The sequence below is a fragment of the Ochotona princeps genome, chromosome 7, assembly GCF_030435755.1.
Source record: "Ochotona princeps isolate mOchPri1 chromosome 7, mOchPri1.hap1, whole genome shotgun sequence".
Taxonomy (NCBI): domain Eukaryota; kingdom Metazoa; phylum Chordata; class Mammalia; order Lagomorpha; family Ochotonidae; genus Ochotona; species Ochotona princeps.
The window spans coordinates 45,234,614-45,262,604 of NC_080838.1; the positions used below are offsets into that span (position 1 = coordinate 45,234,614).

General features: G+C 41.4%; 1 protein-coding gene across 6 annotated transcripts; it reads left to right on the forward strand.

The window, feature by feature from the left end:
• Positions 1–107: 107 nt before the first annotated feature.
• On the forward strand, positions 108–27,675 carry UBE2D3 (ubiquitin conjugating enzyme E2 D3). Of its 6 annotated transcripts, none has more exons than XM_058666984.1 (9): positions 108–261; positions 1,539–1,706; positions 17,091–17,154; positions 17,245–17,276; positions 21,376–21,453; positions 22,559–22,664; positions 24,332–24,425; positions 24,795–24,844; positions 26,196–27,675. In XM_058666984.1, exons 2-8 carry the CDS (start codon positions 1,683–1,685, stop codon positions 24,841–24,843), a joined length of 447 nt encoding a protein of 148 aa, XP_058522967.1. In that variant the 5' UTR covers positions 108–261; positions 1,539–1,682; the 3' UTR covers position 24,844; positions 26,196–27,675. The 6 variants fall into 6 exon arrangements, with proteins under 6 accessions (XP_058522967.1, XP_004594347.1, XP_058522969.1 ...); XM_058666986.1 differs by lacking the exon at positions 108–261 and adding an exon at positions 333–475; XM_058666985.1 differs by lacking the exon at positions 108–261 and adding an exon at positions 482–800.
• Positions 27,676–27,991: the final 316 nt, after the last annotated feature.

The window sequence follows — 27,991 nt, forward strand, 5'->3', positions numbered from 1 at the left end:
GGCCGCGATTGGCCGCGAGGGCCGCGGACGAGGCGTCGATGCCGCTCGGCCCGGGCCGGGGAATTCCATGTCCTCTCCCTCCCACCAGCCCAAGCATTCCGGGGCGGTGCTTCTGGACGGCCTCTCGCGAGACTTGGCCGGCGAGGGGGGGCGGATCCCTGCCCGGAAGAGCGCACAAAACTGCCCTTAAGTCATTGCTGAGCTCCAGCGCCCGGTTAGCCGTCCACGACGTTCTCGCGAGACCCGCCGCCTCCGTACCAAGTGAGGATCCTGAGGGACGCCGTGGGGAGGGGCGTGGGGCTCCAGCGCGCAGCTGTCGTCGCTTCCATTCCCTTCCTCCCATGGTCTCCTTCCGGTTCTCGATGCTTCTCTGAGTCTCAGGGTTTCCGCCACCCGTCTACCCTCCCCCCTCGGCCTCTGACCCGCCTCCGTCCCCCGCCCTCCCAGGCCAACCTCCGATCTGTTTAGCGAGAAGGTGCTGTTCCGAAAAGGAGGAGAAGGCTAAGGGGGTGGCCCAGAGCGGCTCGGCCCTGGACGCGGGCGTCAACCGTCCCCCGTCCACCCTTGGATTCGTCCCGGGCTCGCGACGGCGGCGTTGGCGGACTGATCCGCAGCGGTGAAGAGGCACGGGCGGGGGAGGGGCGGAGCGTGGCAGCTGGCAGTAGTTCCGTCAGAGCGGACATCTTGTGGCTGTGTCGTGCGCGTGAGCCCCGTAGGGCCGGGGAGGCACCAGCTGCCGCGCGGGGAGGAGGCCGAGGCCGAGGCCGCAGCTTGAGGGAGGCCCCGGCCCCTCTGTACGCGTGGGTGTGGACGGCTTAGGGCGGGGGGAAGGGGCCGGCCGGGGCGAGGGGGAGCCGTGCGGGGCCGCTCGAGTGGCCAGCCCGTGGGCTTGGGTGGGGTGAGGTGGGAAGGCTCGGAGGAGCCGGGGCGGGGGCTCGGGGGGAAGGGGCGCGTCCTGGCGCCGGAGCCTCGGGCGGCAGGGGCGCGTGGTGGTGGTGGCTGGGCGGGCGGGAGCGCGCTGGAAGGCGGGGTGTGCGGTGGCGTCGGGCGACCCGCAGGAGCTGTAGCTTCGGGGACGGCGACACGGCCGGCCTCTGCTCGCTCTCCTGGCTTTCCTCTGCTGCCCAGCCGCGCCTCGGGATCCCAGAGCGGCCGGGCGGCTCGGCCGGACTCCCCGGCGCCCCCCTCCCCCTTGCCTTTCTTTGCCCTGGTGACGCCGGCGCAGCGCCGACTAGGCCCTGGCGCTTCCTCTGCCGGGCCCCGGCCCCTGCCCCGCACCCACCGCCCTTTCTCCTACGGCCTCTCCTCTTCCTCTCCCACCCGGCTCTCTTCCTTTCGAGAGGCCGGGAAGTTAAAACTTGGAGGCGCCCCTCCCGCTCCTGCCGTCACCCTCGCCCCCGCTTTGCGGGGCCGGAGCTGGGCAGACGGGCTGTCGGGGTGGCCCTGCCACCCCACCCATGCCGGGTCCTGACTGTTTTAAGGGACCTGGATTCCCCGGGGCCCGTGCGAGTGCTGATCTGCTCCGTTTTTGCAAAAAGGCGCCTGTGTCTGGCAGAGCCGGTGTGAGACCAAGAGACAGTCCTTCCTCGCCGCTCGGATAATCAAGAGTTTCGGCCGGACCTTTGAGCACACACCGAAAGAGAGAGAGAGAGGGAGAGAGGAGCCAGACGAAAGCACGGACTATGGCGCTGAAACGGATTAATAAGGTAAGTCGATGGGGTCGTGGGAGGAAAGACGGGGCCGGCGAGAAGTCCAGTTCGGAAATAGTGTCATGAGGTCACTTCTCCTCTGGGGGTGGGGGGCGTTGAAGAACCCGGACGTGCTGGTTTAAAGCGGAGGGAGCCAGAGCGCTTGTGGCTAACGAGGTAGTGTCCCGAGTTGGTTACGATATCTGCAAATTGGGGGTGCGAGAGAGATTGAAAACGCCCCGCTATTTTTCTGGTTCTTGAGTGGTGGGTAGTGCCATGGCGGGGGGGTAGGGGGTCGAATGTGGAGAGAGACCCTGAGATGCCCCTGGCGCTTCCTGTTCCCGGTGCTTGAAGTAGTTTAAGTTGTGAGAGCAAGACTGTAGGTCTCCCGGGGGCAGGGGAGGTGGGAACGACAAGATCTTGAAATTCTGGCTGGTTCCGAGCTCCGTTCTCGAAGGACCGAGCCGTTTGGCTGTGCTGCCGGGTGGTGCCCGAGCGGTCGAACTTGAGCAGCCCGGGCAGCTGCGGCCGGACCCGGCGAGCTTGGGAGGAGCCCGGCTGACACAGTGTTGCCACTTCCTCTGTTTAGTAGCTGCGGCTTTTCACCCGAAGCTGTTCGTCGGAAGCTCGCAGGGAGCTAATGTAAATACCTTCTGGAAGCTCCACTTTGATTTGGCTGGAGTTGGGGTGGGGGGAATCAGGTGAGATGGCAGTACCAAAGGGCTAGATGTGCCTATTTTGACCTCAGCACATTTAGTAGTTCTCAGAGGGAAGCTTGCTTGGGTGCTTAGAGTGTGGTTTCATAGTAAATTATCGATCCAAGTGGAAAAAAGCTAGGATTTTTTTGAAGCTGGAGTAGTGAGCGGAACCTCCAGCTCCCGTGGTTAAGTCTCATTTTCTTGCACTAACTTCTGTCCCGCATTTTAAGATGGCGGCTGCTCTAACTGGTTCAGGCTCTTTCTGGTATCCTCTTTGGAAATAATGTGAAATAATGCTCTGCTAAACGTTAACTTTTATATCGGGCTGTGCGCTGCTCCAAAGACCCTCTGGGTTAAGATGTACCTAAATTCAAACTCGGACGGTATTTCCCTTTTCTGTAACTTATGTGTGTGTGGTGTATTTGATTCTTGCACAATCGAGGAGGGTGGAGTATTTACAGCTAACTTGAAAAAAATGTCATGGAATCAGTTCAGCCTTACCAGAAAAGAGGGGACAGGGAGTTTGTAGGTTTGAAAGTATAGAGAGGTTACAGTTGAAGAGGTGTGTGGAAGGGATGGAAAGGACTTGGCTTTTACTAAAATAGAACTGATGCTGCTTGGATTTTTTTTAGTTAGTGTGACTTTGGAGTTTATTGGGCAAAATTGGTGTGTCTCATCGATGTTTAAATATTCACTTTTAAGGCCATCACATTGTGTGTGTGTGTTTAATACAAAATACAATCTTAAATCTGTTTTTGAGATGGTAAAAATAGAAGAAAAACTTGACGCTTTAAGTCCTAAATACCACCTTTATATGACCACTTAGAAACATGTAGGAGACACATGACTGTATTCTGCAAAAAATATAATGTTCAGTAAAAATCGAAGCCCTTTGTAGAAATTAGTTCAGGCCACTAAGGTTTTGGGTGGATTCGGGTCCATAGTGTTTAATGCAAGTGGACCAGGACACTTTAGAGGAAGGTCTTGTTAATTTTTTCTTTTATAGATGATACCCAGCTGCCTTGACATCATTTTAATGATTTAAACGCTCTAGTGAGGCAATATAAAGTAATGGTTGAGTGTGAACATAGGCGCATACATGCATATTGAAATTCCATTTCTGAATAAGTTTATGCATGTGCATTTATATAACAGGTATTTGTTATAAAGGGAAAGGTAGTTGTGTGCCTGATGATAGCTACCTGGCAGCTGTTCTAGACAGAGATGGCAGTAGTGCACAAAACATATTTTAAGGTCATAATTTTTTTGAAGATTTAAGTAGGTTACTGTGTGGACCACGTTGCATGACATTCTTTAACAGGTATTACTGCTGTTTCAGTAAGATGTACAGTAGCCATTGATGGTTAGTGTTTCTTGTTATTTAAAATATTTGTCTGAAACCCCCAACTTAAAGATATCAAGATGATGTGTGTTTCCCTTATTAATACTTAACTGGGATACTCTGAACAGTAGCTCAATTGCTCAGACATCCTTACCTTACTTTTGTTGTAGCCTTTATTTGGACTAACCTGTAATGTGATCTTAGAAGCATGTGTTAAAGAATAATAATCATAACATTGGAATTGTGGTTAGTGGTGAATGGGTGCCTTAAACTGCTTTTAAACATTCCCATCTAACAAAATGATTGTAGTGAATAGGTTTGTTGGACGTCTTAGAACTCTACGTTATCTGAAGTCTTACATGAGCCAGGCCTAAAAGATTAGCTCATGTGTCCAGTGTTTGCATCGAGTCTGGAACGTTCAAAACACTTGTGTAAAATCTGTTCATGTTATAGTCTAGAAAGTGGGTACAATTTTATCTCCATTCTGAAATTACAGGGATCCTTCGGGAAGTTTGTGGAAAATAAAGATAAAGTTTATTTTGGTGCAAAAACCTTGAAGTCTATGTTTGAGGGATCTTCAAAATGTGTTATTTCTTATTTAAAGATTTTATTTTTCTGGGTAAGGTAAATTCAAGGATCTTCCTTTCAATGGTCCACTCCTCAAGTGGCCACAATGGCCAGATCTGAGCTGGTCCGAAGCCAGAGTTTCTTCCTGGTCTCCGTGGTGCAGGGGCCCAAGGCTTTGCGCTGTTCTCCACTGCTTTCCCAGGCCACAAGCAGGCAGCAGATGGAAAGTGGAGCACCTGGGACATGAACCAGTATCTATGTGGTATCCTGGAGTGTTCAAGGCAAGGATTTTGGCCATGGAGCCATCTTGCCAAGCCCAGAATCTTCAAAATATTAACAGAAATAGGTATTAAGAAAAACTATGCATGGATTTCAATTTTACTAATACATATTTTTCAATCAGCTTTTGGAGATGCCATCATAGAAAACTAAGACCATCTAGCCCCAAAGTTTGTGCTGTTAGATTTGAGTTTAATCCTCTTCTTTTTTAGATTTTTTTTTTTTAATTGGAAAGGTAGATATACAGAGAGGAGGAAAGACAGGAAGATCATCCATCCGATGGTCACTCCCCAGGTGACTGCAACGGCTGGAGCTGAGCCAGTTCGAAGCCAGGAGCCCTTCCCGGTCTCCCACGCGGATGCAGGGTCCCAAAGCTTTGAGCCATTCTTGACTGCTTTCCCAGGCCACAAGCAGGAAGCTGGATGGGAAGCCGAGCTGCTGGGATTAGAACTGGCGCCCTTTTGGGATCCCGGTGCGTGTAAGGCGAGGACTTTAACCACTACGCTACCGCTCCGGGCCCAGATTTGAGTTTAATCTTTAGATTTTTGTCATTAAAAAAGCAATTTTTTTTCTTTAATTCAACAGATTTACAGAGAGAAAGATCTTTCATCCACTGGTTCACTCCCCATTTGGCTGCAACAGCTGGAGCTGAGCTGATCCGGAACCAGGAGCTTCCTCTGGGTCTCCCATATGGGTGCAGGGCCTGTCCTTGACTGCTTTCCTAGGTCACAAGTAGGGAGCTGGAAGGGAAGTGGGGCAGCTAGGACAGGAACCAGTACTTATGGGATCCTAGCACATGCAAAACGAGGATTTTAACCACTAGAGTGCTGCACCGGGCCCAGAACATTTTTTTGAATGTAGTGTTGCCTGCTACTACCAATACATCAAACATAACTAGCCTGTGTTACAAAATACTCTTTCCAAGCTGTATCTGAGGAATAACTTAAAGACATAGCCGTTTTTTATGGATGAGTTAACAGATACAGGGGTTCAGGTACTTGTATAGTTGCGGTTTTGACTGAGATACTCTGAAGAGATCAGATTCCACCACCACCATTGCAAAGGCCGATTTACAAAAGATTTACAAGGAGAAGGATAGACAGAAACACCTTATCTGGTGTTTCAGTCCCCAAATGGCAACAACAGCTGGAGCTGAGCCGATTCAAAGCCAGGAGGCTGGGGCTTTCTCTGGGTCTCCCACATGGGTGCAGGGTCCCAAGGCTTTGGGCCGTCCTTTGCTTTCCCAGGCCTCAAGCAGGGAGCTGGAGGGGAAGTGGAGCAACCAGGACCCCAGTAGGCTGCTCACATGGGATGTGGGCACTAACACATGGACGATTAGCTAATTGAGTCATTTCACCAGCGCCATGAGGTCAAAGTCTTTAAGGACCTTTTTAACTCTTGGTTTTGCAGCAAATGTGTTCTTAGTTTTTACTAACTGAAATAAGCTCTCTCACTTTACATTTAAATAATAGGGATTAGTTTTACTCTAAAGATTTTAATAAGTGCTATGAAGAACTTGAAATTTTTGTGTGGGCCCAGTGTGATAGCGTAGCGGTTAAAGTCTTCGCCTAGAACGTGCTGGGATCCCATATGGGTGCTGGTTCTAATCCCAGCAGCTCCACTTCCCATCCAGCTCCCTGCTTGTGGCCTGGGAAAGCAGTTGAGAACAGCCCAATGTATTGGGACCCTGCACCCGCTTGGGAGACCTGGAGGAAGTTCCTGGCTCCTGGCTTTGGATCGGCGCGCACCGGCCTGTTGCAGTCACCTGGGGACAGAAAATCAGAAGATCTTCCTCTCTGTCTCTCCTCTATGTATATCTGACCTTGCAATAAAAAAAAAAAAGAAATTATTATGAGCTAAATAAGCTGTAGGGGTTTCTTAAAGTGAATGACAGCACTTTTTGTGTCTAGCAAGTTTAGAGAGTAGATAGTATATTTAGTGTTTTATGGTTCTTGAAGGCTTGCTTGTAGTCAGCTAGTTTAATATGTAGTGTATGATGCTGATCTCGTGTGTAGGTATATGAAATGACCTTAGTGAATGACTGACGCTGTATGTTTAAAGATCTGTTTATTTGGAAGAGTTAGGAGAAAGAGAGCGGGGAGAATTCTTCAGCCACTGATTCACTTCCCCAGTGGTCATACTGCCTGATCTGGAGCCAGGAGGCTTCTTCTGGGTCTCCCACATAGTGCAGGGGCTGGTACTATCTTCCATTGCCTTCCTCTCAAATTAGCAGGGATTTAGAGGAACAGCTGGAACTCTATCAATTCCTATATAGATTCTTGGGCCATAGAGGGCTTTACCTGCTATATGCCACAGCACTTGCCCCACTATGTGCTTTTATCATTTCACTCATGCACGTTTTAATATTCTCGTTAGCATTGGGAAAAACTACACAGTGAATTCCTGAGCTCTCTAATGCATTTGGCTATATTTAGGAAGCTAGGTTTCTAACACTGAAATTAAAAATGTCAAGGATTGAATTCTCAAGTCACGGATTGGCTTTTTTTTTTTTCTTTTTAAGATTGAAAGGCAAAAAAAAATCATTTGAAAGGCAAAGTTAATAGGTAGAGACAGATAACTTGGTCTAAAGCCAAGCCTATCTGTACATTTCCTTTTTAAATGGAAATGTCTTGTAATTATTTATATTAAAGTTGTATTGCGTATTCACTTAAATAGTTCTGACATGCAGTGTATTTACATGTCTTGAGAAAGTTGAGTTGTTTAAGAATATAGCTACGTGAGATCTTAGACATCAAGATGTTTTCTCTGGAGACTTTTTTTAAATGTTCTTGGTAATTGTGAAAGTGAAGTCGTTCTTAGGTTAAGAACTGAAGATACAGTTGGTAATCATTTAATCAGTACTGAACTGTGTCAGTCAGTTATCTAGTCTCAGGGGAGTAAAAACAAACAAAATGGGCAAATAAACACTTGAATAAGTGTCACCTTATGCAACTTAACCTTTCAAGAATGTAAGTCTAGTATGGCATTTACTGTAAAGAAGGCTGTTGGTAATTACAAGCCATATTTACCTAATAAAGGTGGGTTTCGCCTAGAATCTTGTGTTTTCCGTCTTTGGTGTGGTGGCTCATGTCTTAAAGCATTTAATGTCTCATCAGTATAAACTTATAGTTTGGAAAATCAGCAAAACTCAACTGTCTAACTGGACATCTTCTGTTTTCCTTTTGATCTTACTAGCTCAGTGATGATCCTTAGAACTGCATGGTGTAATTAAGAACAGATTCATTTATTATCTAATTAGCCAGTGTGCTTTATTGGGTAAGATTTGTTCTCAGAACTGTACCTTTAGTGCTGTTATGTGAGAAGGGGAAAAGTTCAGTATTCTTGTACTTTGTTCAGACATCTGATTTTATTTCTCAATTATACATTCAGCATAATTTTGCTTTCGGTCATTTGGAGACTTTCAATCCTATATATTCACAGCTGAATTTCTTGTGTTTAATCTTTGAAGTCTCAGTGGTCATTGATTATTTCTTGGTTATTTGTTTCAGGTTGAAATACTTATTCAGATTAGCCATTCCACAGTTTAATAACATGCATCATTATGTTTTGTACCCTTGAACTACTACTAATTTTTATTTATGTTCGTAAAAAATCTTATTTGCCTTCATTCTTCAAAGCTCAGAAACTAAGTTTGGCATTCAGTCTTTGCTCATTTCAGATACTGCTTACAAAAGAATGACCTTAACTGACCTTCAGTGATGATCTAAAGAAAGAAAATTGTAGTATTACTCATTCAGGCCATTCATAGTATGTCTAATAAACAAGCATACTTGTCTCACCTATAATTACAGCTAAACAGGAAGTTAATGCTATGCCAGTGAGGTGATGTGCAGCACCTACCTGTTAATCATGATAATAGAAACTTGAAAAATTTCTCAAATTCGGTATTAAAGTGAATTTAATTTAATTAATTAATTTAATTTTATTTGAAAAGCAGGGAGAGACGTCTGTTTACTGGTTCACTTCTTATTCCCAACAGCATCCAAGGGTGGGTCAGGCTGAAGCCAGGAGCCTAGAACTCGGTGTGGGTCTACTGCATAGGTACTTGGGCTCTTACCTGGTACCTCAGCATGTGCGTTGTCAGGAAGCTGGATCCAAAGCAGAGCAGTTGAAACTCAAGCCAGTCGCTACTCTCCAGGAATGTAAGGATTTTAAGCAGCGTTTTAGCTACTGTGCCAAACACCTTTTGATCTTAAGCCTAGAATGCTAGGAATTGGTTTGTACAACTTTTTTTTTTAATGATTTGTATATTTACTTGAAACACAAAGTTAGAATGGGACAGACCTTGCATGTGCTAGGTCACTTTTCAAATAGCCATGGTACCTGAAGCCAGAAGCTTGGAACTCCATCCAGGTGTGTGTCTCCCTTGTGGATGGCAGTGCCCTATGTTCTTGGGCCAATTCTTGCTGTGTTCCTAAATACGTTAGCAAGGAGTTGGCGCAACTGAGGCTGGAGCTCCTATGGGATAGTATGCCGACATCTTAGGTGGCTGCTTAACCTGCAGTGCTGGCTCTGTTCATATGGCTTCGCCAAGCTTCTTTGGAAAAATTGTAACTTTTGTGAGAAGTTTCCTGTACGTTGTATTTATGTAAGATGTATGAATAAGTTTACATTAGTAAGTTACAATAAATTTGATAGTTGGAACAAATCACAATGTGTTATGCCCCGAAGGTATAATTGTATTGCATTTTGACCTCTTACTGTTGTGAACTTTTGGGTCTTGCAAGGTTACTTGAGTGTGATCTGTAACTTGTTTCTTCTGAGGGCACTTACCCTCTGTTGCATTATCTGCCCTCATCTCATGGAGGCCCTAAGGTGTGAAGCAAGTACTCAGTGCTGGTTGACAATCAAAATATTTTAGGCCAGAAAATTTTGTTTTGAAGAAAAATGGACTCAAGCACAGCAAATTTTCCAGGAACAATAGAAGCTTTTGAGTTCTCCAAAAATGCTGATAGGAAGTGTATCAGTTTGAATTGCATTCTATACTCATTGAATCTTTTGTGTTGTGAACTGTAAGGTGAATGGTGGAGATTTGGGTAGTAAATTGTGGAAAACTTACAGTAGATTGTGTATGAGAGAATCCATGAGCTTGACATCGTCAACTTGAGTTGGCAAGCTTTAGAGAATACTGAAATTTGGGCAACCTAGAATATTACTTAGAGAGTTATATGTTGACTATTAAATTTGTTTCCATAAATGGTGACTTTTGATTCTATGGATCTGTTAACTCAAGCTGTGGTTGCTACTTTTAAATTTAAGGAACACTTAGATGGTTTTGCTAGACGCATTATTAATCTTAGAGGTGCATCTGAAATGGCTATAGGTTCATTATTCCTAAGCTTTTTTTCACTTTTAACTTCTCTGAGGTAACAACTATTTCCTATACTTTTCCTAGCAGTCTCTCGGGCCTTTACTGTTTCTGGTACCTATTTTACTGTTTCTGGTTTCTCCTATTCATACAGCCTCTCATTCTGCTGGCACCACAGATCATGGAATGAAAAACATGTAGGGAGAAGAGCAAAAAAAATTATTCCTATGTTGAGGCAGAAGTAAAAGGCTGACAGACATGGACCTAATTATTTCCCAATTTCAATTATCAGAAGTATTCTGTCTTTAAAAGATCAAAGCAAAGATCTTGGTCAAACTATAAGCCTCCTCTTACAAATGCCATAGAAGAAATGTTTTCAGAATTTTTTTTTAAAGATATACAGAGAGGAAGATCTTCCGTCTGATGATTCACTCCCCAAGTGAGCTGCAGCGGGCGGTGCTGTGCCGATCCGAAGCCGGAAACCTGGAACCTCCTGGAACCTCTTCCAGGTCTCCCACGCGGGTGCAGGGTCCCAAAGCATTGGGCCGTCCTGGACTGCTTTCCCAGGCCACAAGCAGGGAGCTGGATGGGAAGTGGGGCTGCCAGGATTAGAACCGGTGCGTTCAAGGCGAGGACTTTAGCCACTAGGCCATGCCACCGGGCCCTGTTTTCAGAATTTAAAAAAACTTGTGTTTGATGCTGTATTTCCAGATGAGAATATTTATATTCTGCTTGTTAGAGATCTGCTTGAAATCTTAGGCAAACTGGTTCTCATGAGAACTTTCAGAACATTTACCTAGATAAGTGATAAAGTGATTGTCATAACTTCCTTTCCTATAGATGTTGTGCTTTCTAAAGGAAAATATACAGCAATCTTGCCATGAAGAAATTGCTGCATTCTTGTGTGTGTGTGTGTGTGTGTCTCGTAAAGAAGTACGTATTTTTTTCTGAGAGGCACATTTACAGAGACATCTTTAATCCACTGGTTCGCTCTCCAGAAAACCACTAGGGCCAGAGCTGAGGCAATCTGAGGCCAGGAGCTTCTTCTAGGTCTCCCAGGAGCTTGAGCTACATGGGCTGTATGGGCACCAGTTTGAGTCCTGCCTGGTTGGTTCACTTCTGATCCAGCTTCCTGCTTATGGCCTTGACAGGTAGAGATCATAAGTGGAGCAACTAGGACGTGAAACTATGTGCATAAAGGATACCAGCACTACAGGCAGAAGGTCAGCTGGCTCAACAACCACACTAGTGCCAGGACTATATTCTCAGTGATAGGTTCTATCAAATGCGGCATTTCATTTCAGGAAGATGATTTTTGAGTTTGAAGTTCACTCTTTGCATATTTTTAGTTTTTCAGGTTTGTTTAAAAGGCAGAGAGTATGTTTGTATGCTTGTGTTTGACTCTGCCAGATGCCCGTAGTGGGAGCCAGACTCACTGAAGCCAGGAGCCGGGAACTCCATCAGGTCTCTAGTGTGAGAGACAGTGACCCAAATGTTTCAGCTGTATTGCCTGCTAAGATACACATTAGCAGAATGCTGGATAGGAATCTGAAAGTGTGGTTCAATCCCATTTGGCTTCAGTATTGGATGCAGGTGAATGAATGGTAATTAGTGCCATAATACCTTCCCAATGGCAAGATTTTTTAGGGGGGGTCCTCGTTTTTAGCACTATAATTGTTATGTGCTTGATCCATCCATCTAGTGTTCTTTCAAAGTAATCTTGGTCTCACATGTTGGTGCAACCAAGTCCCAGACCATAAACAGGGAGCTGGATGGGACATGGAGCAGCAGGGACACGCACGAACCAGCACCCCCGCATAGGATGCTGGCACTTACAGGCCACCCATATGGGATGCCAGCAAGTACAGATGTAGGATTAGCCAGTTGAACCATGACGCTGGTTCCGGCCACAAACTTTCTGAGCTACAGCTTTCAGGGAGTTGCTTTGGTGCAGTTGTTTTTTCCCTCTGATAACGCCCATACCATATCAGGTTTTTTAGCTGGAATAAAATTTGAGTCCAAGGGCATTGTATGGAAAAAGGAGCCTTCTTGAAACTTAACCTTAGTTCTACTTCTCAAGTTGTGGAGTAGATGGTACCACTTTGTTGTGCCTATCTGGAATCTTGTGGTATCCTGCACTGCTTTTCCCTGTTAAGAAGTTTCTAAAGTGGAGATGAGCTGTATTTCTGTAAGTCAGTTGTGAGAGTAAAACAATCAGAGGTGTAGTTTGCATCCTTAACTACAAAATTAATATTGTTTCCTGCTGTAGTTACATACATGCATAATCTACCCTTCATAGCAGGGATTTTCACTATACCAGGTCAGGAGGTATGCAACAAGTTAAAATTTTACGTGATAATGCATGTATTTTGGTATTGGCAGATTCTTAACATTTCTTGTTACAAAGCAAAAACATAACTTAAAATTTGAAAGAAGTATTTGAAAAAACCATTTGATAGGGTGATACATGGGTGCTGTAATTATGTTGTACTTAAAAATTACAAGTTGAGGGCCCGGCGGCATGGCCTAGCGGCTAAAGTCCTCGCCTTGAAAGCCCTGGGATCCCATATGGGCGCCGGTTCTAATCCCGACAGCTCCACTGCCCATCCAGCTCCCTGCTTGTGGCCTGGGAAAGCAGTCCAGGACGGCCCAATGCATTGGGACCCTGCACCCGCGTGGGAGACCTGGAAGAGGTTCCTGGTTCCCGGCTTCGGATCGGCGCGCACCGGCCCGTTGCGGCTCACTTGGGGAGTGAATCATCGGACGGAAGATCTTCCTCTCTGTCTCTCCTCCTCCCTGTATATCTGGCTGTAATAAAAAACGAATAAATCTTTAAAAAAAAAAAATTACAAGTTGAAAAATTATTTCTGATGCTCTGCCTATACTTTTTAAAAATCCAAATTGATTTTTTAACCTTAAGTGGCTTCCCATTGTTTTTACATGAGGCTGTAGTTTCTGTCGCTTTATCATTTATCTTAGTGTTTTCACACCTAATATTCTTGTCATAACTACATTCCCTAGCCTGCCCCCTTCAAAGGGAACATAATAGTAATTAAGTTCTGACTAGTAACATTGCAGTGTTTTAGAAATTAATTTACCTGTAGTTCCTATAGTCCAAAAGCTAACTATCTACTTGATTATTCTTATTTTCCTAATTTTTTCCTTAAAGGTTTATTTATTTGAAAGGCAGAGTTGCAGAGAGGGTAGAGACAGAGGTCTTCCATCACTGGTTCACTGTCCAAGTGGCAACAAGAACCAGAGCCTGGCAGGTACAAAGCCAAGACCTGGAGCTGCTTCTGGGTCTGCATTTGAGAGCGGGGGGCCCAAGGAGTTGGGCCCTTTGCTGCTATCCCAGGCTGTAGCAGGGAGCAGGATCAGTAAGTGGAGCCACTGGGACTTGAACTGGAGCCCACATAGGATGCTGGCACCATAAGCTGAGGTTTTGCTTTCTATACCAACATGGCACCCTTCCCCAATCTTAAGGTTGAAGCTTTTACTTAATTTATAATTTATATTTCTCACGTGTTTTCCAAGAAGATGCATGTTTTCCAGGAAGATCGAAGAATTGTGATTTATGGGGTAATCCACATAATTGGTAAAGGAGACACGAAGTAGCAAGTTTTTTAGAATGTGTACGTCTCTGCTGTGTCTCTTTTTTCCCCCCCTGTAATTCTTTCAGATTTAGTAAGGGATTTGTTCAATAACTTAGGCAAAGAAATAGCTGTGGGAAACAACAAGTTACAACTGCAGAGACTCAAGTTTTGCACATATGTTACCTTTGCTGCCTAGTGTGCTTTTTTTTTTTTTTTAATTAATTACATTGCATTATGTGACACAGTTTCATAGGTACTGGGATTCCCCCCACCCCTCCCCACACCCTCGCCCCATGGTGGATTCCTCCACCTTGTTGCATTACCATAGTTCAAATTCAGTTGAGGTTCTTTCATTGGAAGTATGGTTTTTGTTTTGTGGGTGGGTTTTTTTTTGTTTGTTTTTTGTAAGACTTATTTTTATCGCAAAGTCATAGATTTTTTACAGAGAGATGGAGCGACCAAAATGTTCCATGTGCTGGTTCACTTCCCAAGTAACCGCAACGACTGAAGCTGAGCTGATCCAGAGCCAGGGGCCAGGAGCTTCTTGTGGGTCTCAAGATGGGTGCAGGGTTCCAACGTTTTGAGTTGTCCTTGGCTGCTTATCCGGGCCACAAGCAGGAAGCTGGAAGGGAACTGAAGCACCTGGGATATGAACCGGCACCCATATGGGATCCTGGCACATGCAAGGCAAGGACTTGGCCACTAGGCTACTGTGCCGGGCCTCCTAGTTTGGTTTCGGTAGTTTCTCACTTTACCTTGTAATTTTGAGGCACTTCCTGCCAACAGCTCTTGGTCATATCCCTTATAGCTCCTGGTCATAGAATAAGTGTCACTTCCAGCTTTGACTGCGAAATTCTTTGGCAGAGGTAGACAGTAGACTGTAAAATCAAGTCTGAGCTTAGATTACATTCCAACCCTTTAAGGTAATAACTGAAGCTGCAGCAGCATAATTCCGTGGGTAGCCATGTCCATATAACTGGTTGGTGGTCCCTGCCAGTCACTCAGGACTACCGACTACTCAGATGTTTGTGGTAATCTGCAGAGAAGATCTGTGATGACTTACTCTATTCCTCACCTTTTTCTTCCTACTGAAGATATCGTATCTTAGTACTTATGTTCTAAGCATAATGACGTCATGAGCATTATTTGGTATCTCAAAACTAAATGCTGATCTGTTTAGTTGTCATTGGATGTTACTTGAAAGAATGAAATTTTTTTCTCTTAAAAATGGTCATTTTTAAAATTTTCAAATTACATTACTATGATTTTTTTTTCCTTCTATGTTGAGATTTGAAGTAGATTTTGGCATGTGACATTATTGGCCCCATTTTAGATATTTATCACAAGTGTGTTGGTCATGGAAAATTTAGATACTGCTTCGTTTAGAAATGATTTGAGAGTAATTAATGTACAGTTTTGTGAGTGAAGAGCCAGGCTCTTGAATGCAATCTTAAAGTGAAAGAAGTCCTGGTGCAGTAGCCCAGTGACTATAGTCCTCGCCCTGCATGTGCAGGATCCCATATGAGCACCAGTTTGTATCCCGGCAGCTCCAAGTCCCATCCAGCTCCCTGCTTGTGGCCTGGGAAAGCAGTGAAGGATGGCCCAGAGACTTGGGACCCTGCACCCGCGTGGGAGGCCTGGAGGAAGCTCCTGGCTTAGGATCCCAGGTCCCAGTGCGCCCATATGGGATCCCGGCGCGTTCAAGGCGAGGACTTTAGCCGCTAGGCCATGCCGCCGGGCCCGCAATAAACAAATCTTACAAAAATCAGGGCTCGGCGGCGTGGCCTAGCGGCTAAAGTCCTCGCCTTGAATGCCCCGGGATCCCATATGGGCGCCGATTCTAATCCCGGCAGCTCCACTTCCCATCCAGCTCCCTGCTTGTGGCCTGGGAAAGCAGTTGAGGACGGCCCAATGCATTGGGACACTGCACCCGCGTGTGGGAGACCTGGAAGAGGTTCCAAGAGGTTCCCAGCATTGGATTGGCGTGCACTGGCCCGTTGCGGCTCACTTGGGGAGTGAAACATCGGATGGAAGATCTTCCCCTCTGTCTCTCCTCCTCTCTGTATATCCGGCTTTCCAATAATAATATCTTTAAAAAAAAAAAAGATTTGTTTATTGCAAAGTCCGATACATAGAAGAGGAGAGACAGGAAGATCTTCCATCTACTTACTCACTCCCCAAGTGACTGCAACGGCCTTTGGAACCATACTAATCTGAGCCAGGCGCTCCTCTGAGTCTCCCAAGGTCCTGGGCTGTCCTCGACTGCCCTCGCAGGCCACAAGCAGAGAGTTGGACGGGAAGTGGAGCTGTTGGGATTAGAACTGACACCCATATGGGATCCTGGCGTGTTCAGCTAGAGGACTTTTAGCCACTAGGCCACGACGCTGGGCTATTATTGCCTTATGCCATAAACAATCTAAGAGAAGCTGCTAAGTTTGAGGATGTTTCAGGCAATGTTGCTTTAACCTTGGTTTGCTGTTTTCTATTTGGATGATTGCACTGTGTTGTCATTGATAAGAAGGAGCTCTTTACTGTCTTGGGTTTTTAAAAATTATAATAATGAGAGGCCAACACTGTGACATAGTAGGTTCAGCCCATACCTGCTTCATTAGCATCTGTGGAGTGCCACTTCAAGAGCTGGCAGCTCTAATTGCCATCTAGCTCCCTGCTAACGTACCTAGGAAAGCTGTATAAGATGGCCTAACTGCTTGAACCTCTGCACCCTTGTGGGAAACTGGAAGAACTTCCCAACACGTCTGGTCATTGCTACCATTTGGGAAGTGAACTCACCGATGGAAAATCCTTTCTGTACCTGTGCCTTCTAAATAAGTAAAATAAGTTTCCACAAATATAACCAGGGAAATGACTTTTTATATTAGAAGTTTGTCCGTATTTGTTACTCGTAGCTCATGAAAGAGTTACAAGTACTTACAGATGTTGGAAATTCCTTTTCAGAAATAGTGGAAATTCCTGTTTTCTGAAGAGCAAATTTCTGTCTACAAATGATTTTTAGTTAGAATTGCAATAATAGTTTAATTTAAAATGATGTTAAGTAAAAGACATTGAGGAATAATGAGGTTAAATACAGAAAGGATAGCTTTATGAAAATTTTCAAGTGTAATCGTGCTAGTGGGTTTTTGGTCTTTTGGAGGTATTTTTTGCTAGTTTTTTTTTTTTTTTTTTTTTTTTTTTTTTTTTTTTGATAATTGAAGAACAAAGGATTTAAGTCATCAGGGTCTCTTGAAATGATCTGAATTTTTGGCAATTAACGTGAGTGTTGGCTTGCTGTAAGCCGTGAGAGCATCTTACTACTAACTAGTTTGATTTGTTACATTATTAGCTTTTGTTCAAGTAGTAAGAACTTTGTTGATAAATGTCTACTTTAGTGAATCCTAGCCAAGGATAATAAGTGTCTCAGTATGTGTCCATTAAGCAGATGTGCCTGTGAAGTTCTAGGAACTGGAGTTGGGTTACTGAATGTTTTCTCTCTCCTAATGGAATATATTTATGTGATTACATGTCTTTAAATGAAATGGAATTATTGGGTTTTCTAATTTGTTACATGATTGACCGTTTTTTTTCCCCTTGGTATAGGAACTTAGTGATTTGGCCCGCGACCCTCCAGCACAATGTTCTGCAGGTCCAGTTGGAGATGATAGTAAGTAACTTTCAGGTTGATATTTAGCACTAACGTTTAAAAGTGAGTGCGTTTTTACATAGTAACAAGATTTTATCTTTTTTTTCCTAGTGTTTCACTGGCAAGCCACAATTATGGGACCTGTAAGTATTAAGAATTTTTAAATTTTGCTTTTGGTTGAAAATAGGATCGATCTGTTTGTGTTTAACTTTTAGTCTGTAGGTTTATTTGATCATGTAATAATTTTGCTTCGGGTATACCTTTACTGCTTTTAAAGGAATAATATAATGAATTAATGATGTGCTTAACATTTACCGTATGTGTCTTGTTCTTGTGATAAAGTTGTATAGTGTATCTCCCTGGACTTAACCAGATGTCTGTCTCAATGAAGTTTTTCTTTTATAGCAATGTAGAGTACTATCCTGGAGATTCCTGATATTTATAAACACAATGTCCTGGCTCTAATTCCATCGTGAGTTATGTTACTCAAAAGATCTTAGATTCTATAGCCTTGAACAGTCTAGTAAAATAGTGTTTTGATAATCTATTCTTAACAAAACTTTAGTTTTACAAAATATGAGTATTTTTAGGCAGACAGTAATAATTGAATGTAGCAAAGTTGATTTCTGAGTAGATAAACTATATGCTGGATGATTGGATGTTGAGACATTATGGAGACCATCTAAAAATTTCAGAGATCTAGAACACACTTAAAAACATTGTCGTGTAAGACTGTCTTGCACACGTAAATTTTTAAATGTATTTTCAAATTGGAGGGTACCTTAGGATTTGTATTCTAAGTAATTACATGTATCTCACTGGAAAATTTTAATCATGTTTCTACCTCATGTGAGAACCTGCTGTGTCAGCTAGAAAAGGTACATATAGATATGATCTCTGTCAGTCTCTAGGAAAATTTAAATTACCGAGGGAATCAGATCAGGAAAACAATTATTACAGAGGGATGGAAGAAAAGTTATGTGTGATCAAAGTGTTAAGTAGGAGAAATATGGGGAAATGTATCAGGAATTATTGAGTTCAAATAATTACAAAATGTTGCAGCCAGAGGACAGATACTGCTATGTAGGAAGCTAGAGCTGAAGCTAGGAATTAAAACAGGCGCTATGAAATGAAACATGGTTATTTTATTTATTTTTTTTAAAGATTTATTCATTTTCTTACAGCCAGATATACAGAGAGGAGGAGAGACAGAGAGGAAGATCTTCCATCCGATGATTCACTCCCTAAGGGAGCCGCAATGGGCCGGTGCGTGCCGATCCGAAGCCGGGAACCTGGAACCTCTTCCGGGTCTCCCACACAGGTGCAGTGTCCCAATGCATTGGGCCGTCCTGGACTGCTTTCCCAGGCCACAAGCAGGGAGCTGGATGGGCAGTGGAGCTGCTGGGATTAGAACTGGCGCCCATATGGGATCGCGGGGCATTCAAGGCGAGGACTTTAGCCACTAGGCCACTAGGCCACGCCGCAGGGCCCAGAAACATGGTTATTTTAAACGTTGGAGAAACACACATCCTTACCTCATTTCAGATGAGCACGTGTTGTGTGTCTGTTATAGTTCCTACAAGGTTGTCTCCATCTAGCTTACCTAGATCTTGAAAGCAGTTAGTTTTGCAGTGTCTAGAACTTTCGCATCGTAATTTGCCAACTTTTCAAAATAAAGAATTCTATATAGTGCATTATAGTGTCCATAACAAATAACACCTTTCATTCAGAATATTTTGGGATTGCTTCATTATAGAAATTGTCAAAACTTAAAGTATGGAAAGATTAGTAATCAAAAGATTAGTAATTGGGCATTGTACAGAGTAAACCAGTTTTCTAAATAAAATCATTGTGGTGTCTTACACTCTTGCAAGGTAAGGAATATACATAGCTCTGGTACATTGAAGAATTAATGAAACATGTATGCTAGTAGTTTTCCAGAGAATATTGGGTTGCTTATCTTGATAAATTTTAGCATTTCATTTGATTCTATTTTTAAAACATTTTTTATGCATTAACTCGGACTCAATTGCAAAACGAATGGTTGAACTTTTAGAGCTATTTAAATATTCTCTGAACAAAATTTTAAAAAAATTAAAAAGGAAACTTCTTGCTTTGGTAGTGGTGTTTGTTTATGGCTTAAAGAGTTCATTCTCACTGTTTGTAGTAAAATCTCAAAAGTTATGAAAAAAACCCTCAGCATAAATTTTGTCAGCTACATGCTGACTATAGAATGCATCAGTGAAGAAGTTTTAAAAGTGAAGTCAGAACTACAGCAGTAGCAATTTTGTTTTTTTAACACCTGTTTCTGGTATTTGCATGCTTAATTTAACTGGAAGTAGAATTGGCAGAAACAGATGTTGCTCTTACGTGGAGTGTTCTCGAGGTATAATGTAAAACTAGATTTGTGAGAATTCATATCCTGGAATTTCTTTGTATATTTTTAGGATTTCAAATGTGGTAAATTTCAGGTTGAGGTCTAAACTTGTATCTGAGAAAAGATCACTGATGGGGTTGGGATGGTGGCATAGTAGGCTAATACTCCACCTGCAAGTGTGGCATCCCATGTGTTTGCTGATTCAAATGCCACCTGCTGCACTGCTGATCCAGCTTCTTGCTTATGGCCTGAAAAAGCAGTATAGGATGACTCAGTTTCTTGAGCCTGTGAGCCCCTATGAGAGAACTGGGAAAAGCTCCTGGTTCCTAGTTTCATGTTGGCTGTGCTCCGGCCATTGCCGTCATTTAGAAAGTGAACCAGCAGATGAAAGATCTTTGTGTCTATATTTCCTTCTCTCTGTAAATCTGGCTTTCAAATCTTAAAGAGAGAGACACCCAAAATTGGAAGGCAAGGAAAATTAAAGGCAGGAATGCTTAAGAAGCTAAAAGGTAGTAACATCTTGAACTAAAATACTGTCTGCTGACAAAAAGAAAACAATTGAAAATTTTAAATACCTTTTTAAGATTTAATAACTACCTTATCTTTGAGAAAATGAGGAATAATTAAGTATGGGTCCTATGGGTTACAACTTTTCTAGTGTATAGATAAAAAATCTGGGGTTGAGATCAGGGGCTTGATGTTCAAAGACTTGAAATACTTAGGACACACTTGAATATGTACTGAGGAGTGGGGAAACTACACTATAGAGATTGCAAATATATAAGGAATTGAAACTAGAAGCAGAAAATAGATTGAGGAGTAACATTTTATAGGCACCAGAGAATAACACCAAGGAGAAAGGGTAGAAGTTTCTACAGAAGAGATCTGGTTCACTTACGGCTTTCTAAAATTTGGCTCAATTTAAAGACCAAAGTAGCCCTTCCCCTGTACCTTTCTCTTGGTGTAGTTTATTTACACCCAGTTTATAAATAAATTTGGTGTTTTAGAGCCTCAATATTTTTATAAGGTGTGTTGTCATACTTCTGAACTTATTTTCTTTTTACTATGGAATTTAGTGTTCAGGTTGAGCATTGAAGTACTTGCCCTTTGAGTTCTTTTGAACAAGTCACAAGAAATTCCATTTTGGTTAAAATTCCTCAAATGGATATTCTTTATTCAAAAACAGTCACTAGAATTTAGAATGAATGAAAGCTTTAAACATCTTCTGAAATGTCTAAAATCTTCATGTTTGACGTTGCAAGTTTAAATGAAAAACTAGCAAATTCTCTCTTGTTAGTTTTAATAATGCTATATAATGTTTATTTCTTTAATAAAGTTCTTCATATTTAAATTAAAACAAACTAGCAAAAATGAGTAGTACTATTCCACACATGGAAGTTTGAAATTTTGCTTCTTTTAAGGGGAACACATTTCACATTGTTTTCCAAGTGCCAAGGCATCTGTATAGATTTGTCTACTGGTAAGAATTACTGTTATTACAAAGGGAGAGTGATAGCTCTTCCTCAGTATTTCATTGCCCAGATTGCTAAATGGCCAAGCCTAGATTAGACCGAGTCACAGTGAGAATGGATCCTGGAGCTCCATTTAGTCTCTAATGGCAGGATTCTAAGCATGTAGGCCATCTTGTACTGCTTGTGCAGGCAGATTACCAGGGAGCTGACTTTCAGGAAGAGCAGCGGGAGCTTGAACTGGCGTTTGATGAGGTGCTGGAGTTGCAGATGGCGACTTTCACCTGCTACAGGCCACAAGCATACACCGTTGTTGAACATTTTACACATGTAACTTAAATACTGTAATGTGAGTTAAATACAGTAATGTGAGTTAACTGTGTTTCTTTTTCACAGAATGACAGCCCATATCAAGGTGGTGTATTCTTCTTGACAATTCATTTTCCTACAGACTACCCCTTCAAACCACCTAAGGTGATTATTTTTTTCTCAAAACCTTAAATATATGTACCTGTTTTATTTAGACCATTCCTACAGATTATGGGTTCTGCATAATTTGTTAAATGTGTATATAAAATGATTAAAGATGATTGAAGCCAGATAGGATTTATTTCACTGATAGTGTCTAATAACTTTGAATTTGTAAATGATAACTTTCTTTAATGTTATATAGATTTCAATTGTATGTTATTATCTTAAACTGGTAAGCATCAGATATTCAACTTCAGTATTTAGTTGGACACATTATGCATTTTTGGTAGGTGATAGTCATTTGGTGTTTTTTGGTGTTTGTGTACATAACTGCATAAATTTGTCACAACTTAAAGGAATTACTTAAGTGTGCTTACATGATTGCTTTGTACAAATAATCAGAGCCATTTACATTAAATTGAACTTTCCAAGAATAACTATGACATGAACATTCTACTGTAATTGTCTTTAGTTATATAACAGGTAAAATGTGAAGTTTGCCTTATTGGGCTTGAGAACTTTTTTTGCCAAGGGCCACGTAACTATAACATGTGAGGACAATAAAAAATTGTCAGCTTAAAAATTAGCCTGCCTGTGGATTGAATTTCAAGCACTCTTGCAGCTGCGTTTTCAGGACCAGGCAGGACCAGATCAGATGACTTCATAGGCCTGTCTGGCCCCTGAGCCAGAAACTTCCTACTCTGCTTTAGGTGAAACACTGGCTGATACTCAGGTTTGTTCTGTGTGCAGGGGAAATGCAGTGTCAAATATTTACCTGTGTAACTTTAACCAAGCTGGTCTGTACATTTTAGTTATACTCAAAACTTTTTGAATAATGTTTTAATAGCTGCAGATAGCTTTTTTGATATTTGTGGTACTGTTGGACTATTGTCTTAAAGTTAAATTCTTCTTAATTGAGGGAGCCACCAGGCATGGTCAAAATGTATAGACAGGTTCACTGTAACTTCTCATACTTCCATTTTATATAAGCTAGGTTTTTGTGATTTGAATTTTTTTGTGTGGCCTTAACATTTCATGGTTGCCTTAAGTTTAGGATGCTTATTTATGTTTGGATAACATAATTAAAGGAATTTAAAATTTATTTTAGGTTGCATTTACAACAAGAATTTATCATCCAAATATTAACAGTAATGGCAGCATTTGTCTCGATATTCTAAGATCACAGTGGTCTCCTGCTTTAACTATTTCTAAAGGTAAAATATTTTCAGCAAATTGTTTTGAACTTCTGGCTTTTTTTTAAGCACTTTAAAAGTTTTATCTTTGACTCTACTTGTGTTAATATTTATGAATGCGGATTTTTTGTGGCGGGATCAATAAAAAAATTCTAAAAAGTGAGTTTGGCAGTTTGGTTAAGATGCCAACTGGGAATACCTGAGTGCCTGGGTAATCCTTAGATTCTTACCACCCATTTGGAAGAATGGGAACATTACCTGCTGCTTTCCAGCATGTAGAATATCCTTATTTTGGATATATTTATGTATATATACATACATATATGTATATATACATACACATATATATTTATTTATTTTTATTGGAAAGGCAGAAACAGAGAGGAGGAGAGACAGAGGAAGATCTTCTGCCCGATGATTCACTCCCCAGGTGACCGCAACGGCCGGAGCTGAGCCAGTCTGAAGCCAGGAGCCAGGAAATTTCTCCAGGTCTCCCACGTGGGTGCAGGGTCCCAAGGCTTTGGGCCATCCTTGACTGCCTTCCCAGGCCACAGGATGGGAAGCTGGATGGGAAGTGGGGCTGCCAGGATTAGGACTGGCGCCCATATGAGATCTCGGTGTCTTCAAGGCAAAGACTTTAGCTGGTACACTATCGTGCTGGGCCCAGGATTCCATCTTTCTGTAAACTTGGCTTTGAGTCCAGGCTCCTGTCTTCGGGCTGACTTAACCCCAGCTAGGTTGACATTTGATCTCCCCTTCTAAATTAATAAAGTTTTAATAATTTGTTGTTTGTTTCTGTGTATTTGACCCCCCCCCCCCCAAAAAAAAAATAGAATAAAGGAGAGACAGGAAGATCTTTCTTCCATTGATTTATTCCCCAAGTGGCCGCAAAGGCTGGTGCTGCGCCGATCCTAAGCCAGGAACCTGGAACCTCTTCTGGGTCTCCAGGCCACAAGCAGGGAGCTGGATGGGAAGTGGGACCACCATGATTAGAACCAGCGCCCATATGGGATCCTGAAGTGAGGACTTTAGCCACTAGGCTATCACACCAAGACCTGTATGTTAAAAATCTTAAAGCAGCACCTATAGCATATTGATTGGCTAAGAGCAGGATGTTCTGGTGTTTCTGGTGTTTGGCATTCTCTTAAGTTGATAGATTGAACAGGGAAAGTTAGAGCTGAAGGCTGGCTTAGTCTTGATAATTGTTTTTGTTTCACCAGGACTCCTTGGAATAATATCTCCACCATGATAAATTGAAGGAGACAAAACATTTTGTTAGCACTTGGGTACTTTTGTCAGAAACCTAAAACAGTCCTGGGAAAATGAATACATTTTTTTTGTTCCTTATAGCCAAGAATAATATGGCACAACAGTTTCTTCTTGTTCTTAGTAAAGTTTTTTTTTTCCACTTTGAAATGCAAAAAAAGCTACTGAAATATTTAACTGTGTAGGCCCTTCAAAAATTGGTAAATAAAGTAATAGGACATTTTGTTGACTACTTTACAAACTCCTGAGATGGATGGTGGCTTCAATTTTAGTTGGTGATGAATTTGATGCTAGTAAACCTCTATTTTTAGCCTTTTAACTTGACTGTTAAGATTAACTTTTGTGAGTTGAGGTTTGAAATGCCCAGTTTAATACTGCAGATACTTCTGATGCTGAGTAACAAGACATTTGTTTTCTTGCAGTTCTTTTATCCATTTGTTCACTGCTATGTGATCCAAACCCAGATGACCCCCTAGTGCCAGAGATCGCACGGATCTATAAAACAGACAGAGATAAGTAAGTGTAATCTCTGAAGGAAACACTGATTTTAGTAATTTAAGCAGATAAAGTGATATTACTTACGTTACATCTATATTGTGATGTAACTTGTGGCAATGCAAAAAAAAAACTTTTATAGTTTTATTTGTAAATGGGCCGTATAAAACTTGTTGGGTTTTTTGTTTGTTTTGCTTTGTTTTTTAAGTCAAATATTTTCATGATTGGGACAGAAATATTTCTTTGCCTCAGGTGTGCTTCTTTTCAAAAAGTATTAGTACTGTTGTAAATGTTAAGGTCTAAATTTCTCAAATATTTAATTATTGTGCAACTTCACCATCGTGACTTAACGTATGTTATAATTAATGCTAAGTATACTTGTTCAATTAGGTACAATAGGTTAGCAAGAGAGTGGACAGAGAAATACGCTATGTTGTAGGGTAAGAGGATTTGCACTCTGGTGCATTTATTCATGGTACTGCCAGCACTTGAGTGCTGCATGCTTTAAGGCACTGTATTAACTAACAAAAGGTAACAAATGTGGCAGTCTTCTGGAAATTTTACATTTAACTGCTTGATCCCTGTTTAATGTGAAAGTATATACAGTAGTCATTTTTGCTTGAAAATATTTTTGCATGGCAAAACCATTATATAGTACTAGAAGGAAGTAGAAATTTTAGTGTCTTTTTCAAACTACCGCAGTGTTTAAATTTTGAGTATTAGTAGTACCAATACTTTATGGAATGTGATAATTTAGTTCAAATTTTGCCAGGAGATAGTAAAGAAAGGGAAAAGCATTTTTAAAGCTAAGCATCTAAACTAAATGTTTATTACTGACAAGCATGCCTTAGTGTCAGCTATATTCTGTGGCACCCTGTTTGCAAAATAAAGCCTTTTGTTTTAAAAGTGCTGACTTTTTGAGAGGCTTTTTTAAAGTGGCATAATCATAAAGTAGTAGAATTTTTCATGTGAAAATAGTTATGAGCCACTTAGTTTCTTAATATGAAGCTAGTTGATATTTTAGGGAGTTTAAATTATGAATGTAGAAGATATCCTGTGCCCTTTATTTATTTCTTAAGGTTGACATTGTCTTTGGTAAGTAGTCTGTGGCATGAGTGTTTTATTTAGGGGAAAACTGTAGTATCAGTGTTAATGATCTTTCACAATCATAACTTTGCTCATGTGTGAACCTGCCTATTGATCTTAATAACGAAGATGCCTTGATTGTGCTAGAGATTTCCATTCGGTGGGTCTTGGTAAGGTTTAGTAGCATGGCACCACACTTGTGGTTCAGAAGCCCACCTTTTTTATCATCCTTTTTATCATCCTTCCCAATATCGTACTTTTATTTTATTTCTCTTCTGGTAATACTTGGAGCCAAATAAATTCTCAAAATACAGGATTCAGATAAAATTTTTCAGTGAAACATTTGATCTTTCATGCAAATCCCTGTTGAATTGTATCTATAATGAAGTAAAAAATGTTTCTGGTGTTGGAGGTTTGTCACACTGCATAACTGTTAGTAGAATTTCTAATGCAACATGAGCTCAGTAGTCGAGGCAAAAGGTCTTTGATTTTTGTTAACCTCCCAGTCTCAATATTGAAAGCATAAAGTTCTATTTTCCACATTGCTTTGAGTACCAAGGCTATTTCTCCTTTGTTGGCTTTTATTCTGATTATAGCCATTAGAGGTGACTTCACAATATGTCTGAAGGTAAAACAGATGTTTTCCTTCCTTTTAGAATGGGTTTTTTTCTTTATATTTTAAAATAACAGCATTTTTGTTTACAGGTACAACAGAATATCTCGGGAATGGACTCAGAAGTATGCCATGTGATGCTACCTTAAAGTCAGAATAACCTGCATTATAGCTGGAATAAACTTTAAATTACTGTTCCTTTTTTGATTTTCTTATCCGGCTGCTCCCCTATCAGACCTCATCTTTTTTAATTTTATTTTTTGTTTACCTCCCTCCATTCATTCACATGCTCATCTGAGAAGACTTAAGTTCTTCCAGCTTTGGACAATAACTGCTTTTAGAAACTGTAAAGTAGTTACAAGAGAACAGTTGCCCAAGATTCAGAATTTTTTAAAAAAAATGGAGCATGTGTATTATGTGGCCAATGTCTTCACTCTAACTTGGTTATGAGACTAATACCATTCCTCACTGCTCTAACATGCTGAAGAAATCATCTGAAAGGCAGGGAGATGGATGCACAGTTGTCACATCAAAGGAAGCAGCATTATTCTAGCAGCATCCATTTTTGTTTAAGCCTTCTACTGTTAGAGATTTGAGGTTACATGATATACTTTATGCTCATAACTGATGTGGCTGGAGAATTGGTATTGAATTTATAGCATCAGCAGAACAGAAAAATGTGATGTATTTTATGCATGTCAATAAAGGAATGACCTGTTCTTGTTCTACAGAGAATGGAAATTGGAAGTCAAACACCCTTTGTATTCCAAAATAGGGTCTCAAGCATTTTGTAATTTTCATTTAAATTGTTAGGAGGCTTGGAGCTATTAGTTAATCTATCTTCCAATACACTGTTTAATATAGCACTGAATAAATGATGCAAGTTGTCAATGGATGAGTGATCAACTAATAGCTCTGCTAGTAATTGATTTATTTTTCTTCAATAAAGTTGCATAAACCAATGAGTTAGCTGCCTGGATTAATCAGTATGGGAAACAATCTTTTGTAAATGTAATGCTGTTTTTTGTATATACTGTTGGGATTTGCTTCATTGTTTGACATCAAATGATGTAAAGTTCAAAAGAATGAATATTTTGCCATGTTCAGTTAGAGTGCACAGTCTGTTACAGGTTGACACATTGCTTGACCTGACTTATGCAGAACTAATAAGCTATTCAGATAGTGTAGCTTTAATATGCTGCTCCATGATACTGGCAGCCCTGGAGTTCATAGATGGACTTGGGACCCCAGCAGTTTTGAGCTTGTATATGGAGTTTTCAGAAATTTATTTTCCAGGTGCAGCTCCATCTAACTAAAACTTACCTTCACATTGTACACTTGACAGCTGAAGAAACCATAACTTGGGAGTAATAATGGGTCAAAATTTACACAATAAAGTACTGTTTTGGTGTGGGAGTTGTCATGAGGCTGTGTTGAAGTGACTGTGGGATATTGAGTCTCCATTGAAGTGGATTTGTTCAGCCATTTACATTAATGAACATTTAAATGCAAACAGATATCATTTCAGGTGACTTAACATGAATGAATAAAAGTCAATGCTATTGGATTATTTTTCTGTTTGACCAGTGCTATCTGTGCCACTGACTTCTGTAGTAATGGGCATTACCATCTTCACCCTTCTTGAATCTGACACTGTAGTTTTATTGCTTTATTTCATTGCTTTATTTCTTAAAGTTTCTAGCACACGTGACTTCTCCACACTTTTGCACTGCTTACAATTATGTCCAATCCTATTCTTTGTCTCCACAGATGTGGAAAGCTAGAAATAAATGTTAAAGCTTGATTTTCGTAAGCGTTTAAATATAATTTGGACATGATTTATTAACTTACTGGTTGCCTAAACTGGAAGTGAAATGCATGCCTTCTG